A 9,517-nucleotide genomic window follows, 5' to 3' on the forward strand; every position below is an offset into this window, starting at 1 on the left:
AATAAATATTTTCGAAAGTTACAAACTAACTGGCATGGCAGGTATGTGTTTATTAAAGCACATCCCAGGGACAGGAAATTCAATTTACAGGGCTTTAAGTTAAAAAAAAAAAAAGAAAACACGAAAAAGTATATTGGGATACCTACAGAGAAGCAGCTAAACAAGAAATGAAGCAATAACGACATAAAACCATTCTAAACAGAGCAGTCTAAGAGGGTTTTTAATATTATTTTAAAATGAAATGCGGGTTGCAGTATTTTCACAATCTCATGTTTGCTGCCGATAAATGGAGTGCAAGAAAGTAATTCTTTTTCTCCTTATTCATTTCTGGTTTTGAAGTTACATATCAGATTTGAACTAGAATATTTCAGTCTTTATTTATACAATGACCACAAATCTGTAATGTGTTTTTTTGTTGTTGTTGTTTTTAAAATATATATTTATCTATTTTTTTGTACAAGGCTATTTTGTGATGTCTAAACTAGCAGAAGGATTTTGCCTCTGAAAGCCAGTGTCAGGATATTAGAACAGGGCTGATGGGCCCAACTCATCTCATTTTTGTGAGGATGTTGGCTGCACCTCAACTGCAATCTGTAAAGAAACCATTGCAGTTATTAATTTAACTTAAAATAAATGTACAGATTAGTGTTTTTGGGAGATCCTTCTGAGACATTAATTTAGCCTGGAATTGTTCTTCAGAAAGAAATGATAGAAACTGTCTTTATGTTGTTAAAGATAGGCTCTGTGTGTCTACACCTTGAAGCTTTATCTCTCCGGTTCTTTTCCCTTAAAAGAGATCACTCGGGAAAAACTCTTTAAAAAACACTTCATAATTTATATGTATTAAATAATAATGAGGCATGACAAAAGATCCTGATAGAAATTGTAATCTTACTCAGATCAGAGAAGTTTCTTAGAATTACAGAAGGCAGCTGCTCACCTCTGGGCTCACCTCTCAGGAAGTGGCCCCAATACACATTAGCAGATAATTAGACATCCTCCAGCCTTAAAATATTACACTTTGTTCTTAGCTGAAGAATGCTGCTCTCATTCCACTTCCAAATCTTTGCCACATACAGAATGAAGATTATAACTTTATATCCGGACAGAGGAACTGTCTTAATTAGATTAAAACATCAGTCTTGACACAAAACGGGCAGCCAATACCAAGGTGTAATAAACCCACGCATCTTCAATGATAATTAAGTCCATCTTAAGGTTCTGTTTAACTCACCCAAGAAACTAAACATAATTTAAACAAGTAAATGTTGTTTGATTTTATATTTCGCTATAACTTCCATATATGATATAGAACCGCTCTCTTAGGCCACCTGTCAGTCTTTACCTTTGATTATTAATTGCAATTAACCGAGAAAACTCAAATGTTTGTTTTATTTTGAAAGAATAACACTTTGACCGGAAGTTCAGCCTTTATTCACTTCCGCCAAACTGACACCGGTCTGTAGGTTCTGTCCTGGGTCGAGCTATTTTTCCTGGATTCTTACTAAAATAACCAACAATGAGGCCGTCACTTTTGCTGAAGGCAGAGCTGATTTCACAGAAATCGACTATTTACTGAGGTAATAAATGTGCTTTTATAACCAGAGTTGTTGCGATCTACGTGGGAAGACGGCTAGCAGCTAAAGTGATGTTTCAGTAGGTTTTATTTCCCAGAGCAGACAAAGACCAAGGCTTCAAAAACATTAATCATATATGATTTTAGCTCACAGAGGGGGTTATTCTATCCGCTTGGACAGTAGCTCATATTGCTCCAATTTGTAAGCCTGGTAAGGATCCTTGTCAAGTGAAAATCTACAGACCAGCAGTGATGGTGAACCAGAATATGGAAGACCAATCCTGCCATAAAAAAAAAAAAAAAAAAATCTGAAAGAAATGAAAAGTAGAATAGAAAAGGCCTTTATTGTCCCACAATGGGGACATTCTGGTGTTTACAGCAGCACAAAAATTATAGGGGGGACAAAAATGTTCACACAAACATGGACCTTAGAAAACTATTAGTATAACATAATAGTGAAGAGTTAAAAGATGAACAACAAAATACTGCACTGTTTTTTAAATATATGAAAACTGTGCACCTGGACAATAAATAACCAATATACAGCTATGGATATTTTTACAGTAATGGATATTTGAAAATAGCAGCAACATCAGAGATGTGCAAAATGACAGCAGCAGGTTATTTAACTGACTACCTGTACAAAATCAGCATTAATGTAGCATCTTATTGAGGTTGTTGGGAACAGTGGTGGTTATAAAGTATTACAGCTGCTGGGAGGAAGGATCTGATTCTTTGCTAACTTATGTAGTTTATAAACAGCAGCAAATGTAGCCCATTATATGAGCGGGTCTTCACCTCTGGAGGGCAATGGCTGTGACATATATGTTTGTATTCCCACTGTATTATCTGTTTTTGTGATTTGTGTTTTTAAGGTTGCACCTACAACAGAATGAATACATTAATAAACAAGAGCATTCGGAGAGCGCAGAGCTACACCATGCAGCAAAATTTCCCCCCATCTTGTGACTTACACCTCTAGCTAAAACTTGCACATGATCTGGATTGTTACCATTTTTTTTTTTTAACTGCACTAGTGGCTCATTTTTTATGGACAGCAGGCTGACAGGAAAGGGGGTATGAGACAGTGTAAGAGACCCGGCTCGTGTGAGCTAACTACTGTGTCACCAAACCACGCCCTGATCACTACCAATTTTAATCAATTGCTTGTTGGCATCAATTCAGTTTATTTCTATAGCACCAATTCACAACACACGTCATCTCAAGGCACTTTACAGTTCACCAGATCATACAGTCCAATTGATTCATAGTTTTCTATCTAAGGAAAACCAGTTGATTGCATCGACTCATTGACTCAAAGGCAATCCCTCACAGTGTGAATGCTTGTAGCGAAAGTGGAGAGGAAAAACTCCCTTTTAACAGGAAGAAAGCTCCAGCAGAACCAGACTAAGTGAGAGCGGCCATCTGCTGGGGTTCAAGGAGACAGAAGCAGAGATACAAAAGGCAACTGTAAAAGAAACATACCTGATTTCCAGCTCACCACATTCAACCAACCGCTGGGTGGAAGTTAAATACATAACTCATTCAGATAAAAGACTTTCTTGTTGCTCCGTGATGCGTTGCAGAAATTAAAGTTAGGCTTAAAAAAAGAAGATAATTTTATGTAACTCTACTGGAAGTATGAGATTAATAATTACTGTAACTCATCTTCACATTCCTGCAGCTGCTGTGCAACTGCTGCATTTCCTCAAGGCTTAAATAAACAAAATAGTCAGCATCCATCCATCCATCCATCCGTCCATCCATCCATCCATCCATCCATCCATCCATCCATCCATCCATCCATCCATCCATCAATCCATCCATCTATGTTTCCATCTGTCATCCATCCATCCATCCATCCATCCATCCATCCATCCATCCATCCATCCATCCATCCAACCATCCAACCATCCAACTATCTGTCATCCATCCATCCATCCATCCATCCATCCATCCATCCATCCATCCATCCATCCATCCATCCATCCATCCATCCATCCATCCATCCAGTTCTAACTTTTTATCTTTATCTTTAATCAGGTCAGGGTAATTTGATGGTGCCCAGCAGTCAGTATGGATGAAGAAACCCTGGAGGCTGCGATCGCCGCCTACGGTGCTCAGCTGCAGCAGGTGGAGGTGGCCCTGTCGGCAGAGCTGGATCCAAGCCAGATGCCGGACCTGCTCAAACTAAAGGAAGACCTTCAGCAGCTGATAGAGCTCACAGAAGCCAGTCTGGTGTCTGTAAAAAAGAGTCGGCTTCTGGCCAGTTTAGAGGACGGCAGCGACCTGCTGGTGAACCCCTCAGAGGTAGCAGCTGACAGCAGCGGGGCCAATGAGAGTCTGAGCGCAGAGTTTGCTGCTTTTTACTCCGAACTGGGAGAGTGTTCAGGTAGCAGCTCTGACACCAGAGAGAAGGATGATGGAGTAGAAGGTAGAGGGGGGGATTGTGAGGAGGAGGATGAAGAGGGTGAAGATGAGCTAAGTGGTACCAAAGTAAGAGCCCCCTACAGGACGTCGTGGGGGACGCTGGAATATCACAACGCCATGGTGGTGGGGGCGGAGCCGCCAGACGGAGTTGAGGCACAGGTTAGGGTGTTCTACGTCTACCCCACCCAGAAATCCATGAAACCGTGCCCGTTCTACCTGGAGGACAAGTGTCGCTTTCAGGAAAACTGCAGGTAATTTCTTAAACTGTTTATGATTCTGTTTATGATTTTATTCAGTAAAGATCTGTAATTTTTTTCCAAAAGAATTCCTGTCTCTCTTAACAGTTTCTGAATTTCTCACTTGGTCACCTTGCCATTACCCTGCTCCTTAGATCTTTAACGGTACAGCTACATGGACTCTGTTTTACCTGCCAAAAACACACTATCAGGGTTAGAACTAATTTTGAGTCCAGCTGTAGATACATGCCATGTCTGACTTCCTGTCCCCCCCCTGGTAGAAAATGGTGGTGGGCGTATCATGCTGTCTCCACCTCAGATAGAGTTAAATACACGCTGACCCTGGAACAAATCCTGCTGAAAGGCCGCAGAAGGATTGGGGGATGAATACATGTAGATATTTGGTCTGTTACTTAAATAAAAGCTCTGGACGTTTGCAGTTGTTGAATTTAATTTCCACAGCACTGCATGTAAATGTGGTTTTAGCCAAGAGCTTCAGTCAGAGTCGTTTGTTTGTCTGTATCTCTGATTTCCCTGCATTTCAAAGTATTTTCTGATCCCTGCAGGTTTTCTCACGGGGAGGTGGTGTTTGTGTCGGAGCTCAGAGCGTTCCTGGAGTCAGACCTCAGTAATCTTGAAGAGGGTTCTGCCTGCTTGGCTCGGCATGAGGACGGGATCTGGTACCCGGCCAAGATAAAAGGTAATTATTGGTGAAGTGACGATACGTCTTAGGGGGAATAAAACAGTAGGGGGTGTGTCTGATTCATGATGCTTTCTCTCCTGTTAGACATCGACAGCGGTTTCTACACGGTAAAGTTCGACTCGCTGCTGATGAAAGATGCCGTAGTCGAGGCTGACGGGATTATCCCACCTCTGAGGGAAGACGACCCGCTCTCCTCCGACTCGGATTCGGATGAAGCCGGAGATGCAGATTCATTGGGATACGCAAAAGGTCTAAAAATTATGCTCAAAACAAACAATATTACTAGAATTCACTGTGGTAAAATATAAACTGCAATACATCTTTTAGATTTCACTTGTCAATGAAATTTATCTTGTTTTTTTTTGTAACAGTTCTGGACTCCGGCCCAGAATCTACTGTTACAGTAAACAGTGCCGACTTTGGTGGCTGGGAGGCGCATACCAAAGGCATCGGATCCAAGCTTATGCTGAAAATGGGCTACGAATACGGAAAAGGTGAGAAAGTTTTATTCATTCTACATTAAGAACATTTAACTTCCATCAGTTATTTATTTTTAGAAGGTATTTGCAGCCGAAATGCCGGTTAGTTCATTAAGTTCAGTTCTATGAGAAGGTATTTCTTTCCCCTTACAGTTTTCCTGTATTCATTCTCCAACAGTAAAATCATTATTCATATTTACAATTGTTTTTTTTTTATTATTTGATGGAAAATCTATGTATTTAATTGTTCAGGTAGCATGTATCTGTTGAAAAGGGCTGTAGGAGATCTTGGAAAAACGGTTCCAACAAGGTATATTTTTGAACATACACAACCATGCCTCTCCCTTCATGATCACCCCTCGAAACCACGCCTTCAAAACACATGAACTAGAGCAGCAATTGCAGCGCTGATGATGCAAATCTCTAAATTAACTTAAAATGACGAAATCTGCCAGCAAAACATGATCGCTTTTATTATCCTGGTGCCTGCAGTTTGGATTACGTACGTGAAAAACGCCTTTCAGCCGCTGTGGCACACCGCAAGAAGGAGACCGGGCCAGAGGCTGCTGTTGAATGCTATTCCTAGTGACAGCGCCCTGCCGGTGTACAGGGGTCTGAGCAGCTCCGACAGAAATAATACTCTAAGGCAGGATGGTAATCTGGATGAACTGACTGCACTGACCATGTTTTCAGATGGACTTTCTCACTTCAAAGTAGATTTAAACTACTTTTTACCCACTGATCACAGCACATATAGCTGCCACTGTTACAGGCAAAGAAAGGATAGAGTAGCTCCTCCCAATGCGCATCAGACTCACTTTTTCCACCGCGCAGCTGGAGCAGCAACCGGGATTATGGTCGACTACAGTGCAGCACGTCGTCGAAACAGGGAGCCAGTGGTAGACAGAGCAACCGAACCTGACTCGGTAACGGTAGCCTGGACAACATTTAGGGTTAGAGATAAAAATAAGACGTTAGTCTTTGTTTGCAGAGAACATGATCCTGCTATACCAATCTAAAATGAGTTTCAATTACATCCTTCTGAAGGAGTAGACTGAGGCTGTAGTCATTATATAAAAAACACAAAATGCCCAGAGAAACCAACAACACACGGGCGATTTATTTATCCCTAGAACCATGAACGATATTAAAAACATCTGGTGAAATAGATCTGGGATCTTAGTGGTTCAAACTCAATTTTTAAGACAAAAGGAAAGTTTCCTTTTGTGTCCTCTGGCAATCAAGGTCCAGAACCCACGCTGCTTAAGGTCCAGTGTCCTCTGGTGTTGGTCTACTGAACTTCCTGAAGTCCACAGTCAAGGGAAGCCATAAGGCAGGACATTTTAGATCCCTGAACATGACCTGGCCCAAACTACAAAAGTTAGCATGAGCTGCTAGCATGTGGTAGTGGCCTTGATTGGCCAACATCTCTCCTGATATGAACTTCATAGAGAATCTGCAGTATTCTGAAGAGATAACAATGATGCTATCAGAGCAAATTTTAATTGCAAAGAGACCAACAAGCATTTAAAAAGCCTGACATTTCTGTTTAAAATGTCATTTTTTTTCTTATCTAATATTCTATGTTACTTTTTCTGTAAGCTAAAATCCTTAAAACTGCAAAAGATAAAAGCTGAAATATTGGATTATGTAATGAATATATAAAACATATGAATTTCACCTTCTGAAATGAGTTTATTAAATGTTTTTCAAAAAATGTCAAACTAATGGAGCTTTGGTTGTCTATCACATAAGGAGACAAACTGATTAAAAACAGGAGGTTTCTAAGACCAAACCACTTTAATATAGTAAACAATAAAAAACAGCATATTTTAAAGGGATTGTTTGTTCATGCATTGATGTGCCAATGTTTTTTTCTTTTCTAAATTAATGTACTCCAGTATAAACATATATAATAGATTGGGGGGAAAAAACTAAATCATTAACATTTGAGCTTTGAGTGGAATGAGATGTTTTCTTCAGTGATTTGTTCGTCTCTTAAGGTCTTGGGAAGATGCAGGAGGGTCGAGTGGAACCAGTGATGGCCGTGCTCCTGCCGAAGGGGAAGTCTCTGGACGAGTGTGCAGAGATGACACAGAGGCGCACCCGAAGCAGCGCTGCTAAAGATGGCACACAGACTGCCCGGCCAAAGCGCCGCAGAAAACCTAAAGTCTCCACCGCAGGGCGGCGTACAGTCTTTGACTTTTTAAATCACAAGCTGGGAGACAAGGGCTCCAATCCTGCTGAGGGGGGCTCGACTGTGCCGTCAGGAGCGACCGGCGTGGAGGCTTACAGAGCGGGCAAGAGCGCCAAGAAGAGTCTGAATGTGAAGCTCTTCCAGGCTGCAGAGCGGGTGGCCCAAACCGAGAGAGAGATCCAGAAGCTGAGCGAGACGCTGGGCAGACAGACGGGCAGGTCAGTACGGAACAAGGAGCCAGTTTGATACCGAGCAGACTTCTCTAAAACCCTGAAATGATCATTGATATGAAAGCATGAGACTTTCACAAATCTTTTAAAAGCTCTTACACATTATGTCACATACATCCTTTAAAATTCATAAAAAACAAACCAATATGTTAAAAGGAAGATCTATAAGCTGCAGTGACCCACATGTACAAGTTTGTTTATTCCACCCTTAAACAAATGATTTCCTCTAATTTAAACTCAGCTTTCAGCCCAGTGTCATGTTGCGTAGATTTTCTGTTAGACTTTTAATTCCTAACTCAGTCATCCCCATCCTCTAACACTCCTCTCATGAACTTGTACCTTTGTTTATTTGAGGTTTGCTTGGACTTACCGCTTTGTTGGGAAATAAAGCCCATTTTCATTTGGAGCTTCACTCATAGGTTCACAGAGGCTGCCTGTTAGCAGTGGTTTCAAAAGCATTAACGTTTATTAATCAAGTAGAAGTATAAACAAAGTATAAATTATGTCTGCTTCTGTCTCAGTCGGCCTCAGCAGATGGCCGCTCACACTGAACCTGGTTCTGCTGGAGGTTTCTTCCTGTTAAAAAGGAGTTTTTCCCCTCCACTGTCGCTACAAGCATGCTTAGTGTGAGGGATTGCTGGTTTTCCTTAGATAGAAAACTTTGAATCAATTTGACCGTATGATCTGGTGAACTGTAAAGTGCCTTAAGATGACGTTTTGTGAATTGGCGCTATAGAAATAAACTGGATTTAATTGAAATAAATCCTACTGCCTCAAAGAAACTTTTGTAGAAGTTAGGATCAACTTAAGCTTTTTAAACTAGTAAAAGTGTGAAAGTACCATTTTAAAAATAGAGGACAAATATTAATGACAGATGCTTTTAACTTCATACTGGTTACTGCTCTACCCTATTAAAGGAACATTTTTCTAAAATTAAGGAGGATAATTTCCCTATACTTAATTTTCCTTAGTTTTTAACTAATGGTCACAATGTCAAATTTAACTGAATCATCTTGAAAAACAATTTATTTTGGAAATTAATTGTCTGGGTCAAATAAATATTAAAATACCAACAGGCCATAACTAAAATGAGCAATGTTTAAAAATGTAAGGAGTAAGGAGTAGAAAGATAATTGCAAAATAATTTAAAGAGTAGAAGTAAAAAATTGTCTAAAAATAATTACTCCATTATAGTAGAGATAGCCAAGTGAGGCTATCTATACTTACCTACTCAGGGTTACTTGAGTAGGTAAGTATAGATAGGTAGTTACCTTAATTGAGTTACCTACTCAAGTACGATAAAGTATTTGTACTTTGTTTCTTTACACCCCTGCCTATTAGGTTTATCACAATGAAATATAATCAATGTACTATAATCTTCTCCTGATTGATACCATTTTATAGTTGGAACTACGAAAAAAGGCATCACAATATAAGCCTTTTATTATAGTCGATATTGAGAATTATTGAATAGTGTTTTATTAAAATAAAGTTTAGGACTTTATTCTCTTAATTTTATGGCTTTTTTCATCGTGATTTTATGACTATTCTCGCTGTGACTTTTCTTGTAATACCGTAAATTCTCTAATATTGGCCTGTATTCCAATAGCGGCCGGGTCTCTAATAATGGCCGGTCTCGCTGTCAGAGGAGGTAAATAATGGCCGG

At 40.0% G+C, this 9,517-nt stretch overlaps 1 protein-coding gene across 1 annotated transcript in view; it reads left to right on the forward strand.

Moving 5' to 3' along the window:
• The first annotated feature begins 1,444 nt into the window (after window positions 1–1,444).
• Window positions 1,445–9,517, forward strand: part of zgpat (zinc finger, CCCH-type with G-patch domain) — a 9,474-nt gene continuing 1,401 nt past the window's right edge. Inside the window, exons 1-6 of the mRNA XM_015380443.1 lie at window positions 1,445–1,580; window positions 3,620–4,257; window positions 4,809–4,942; window positions 5,030–5,194; window positions 5,317–5,439; window positions 7,428–7,839. Of these exons, the coding sequence (XP_015235929.1) occupies window positions 3,653–4,257; window positions 4,809–4,942; window positions 5,030–5,194; window positions 5,317–5,439; window positions 7,428–7,839 (1,439 nt within the window). The 5' untranslated portion in view covers window positions 1,445–1,580; window positions 3,620–3,652. The remainder of the gene's footprint in view (window positions 1,581–3,619; window positions 4,258–4,808; window positions 4,943–5,029; window positions 5,195–5,316; window positions 5,440–7,427; window positions 7,840–9,517) is intronic.

This window comes from Cyprinodon variegatus, unplaced genomic scaffold, assembly GCF_000732505.1.
Source record: "Cyprinodon variegatus isolate N-32 unplaced genomic scaffold, C_variegatus-1.0 Scaffold214, whole genome shotgun sequence".
NCBI lineage: Eukaryota > Metazoa > Chordata > Actinopteri > Cyprinodontiformes > Cyprinodontidae > Cyprinodon > Cyprinodon variegatus.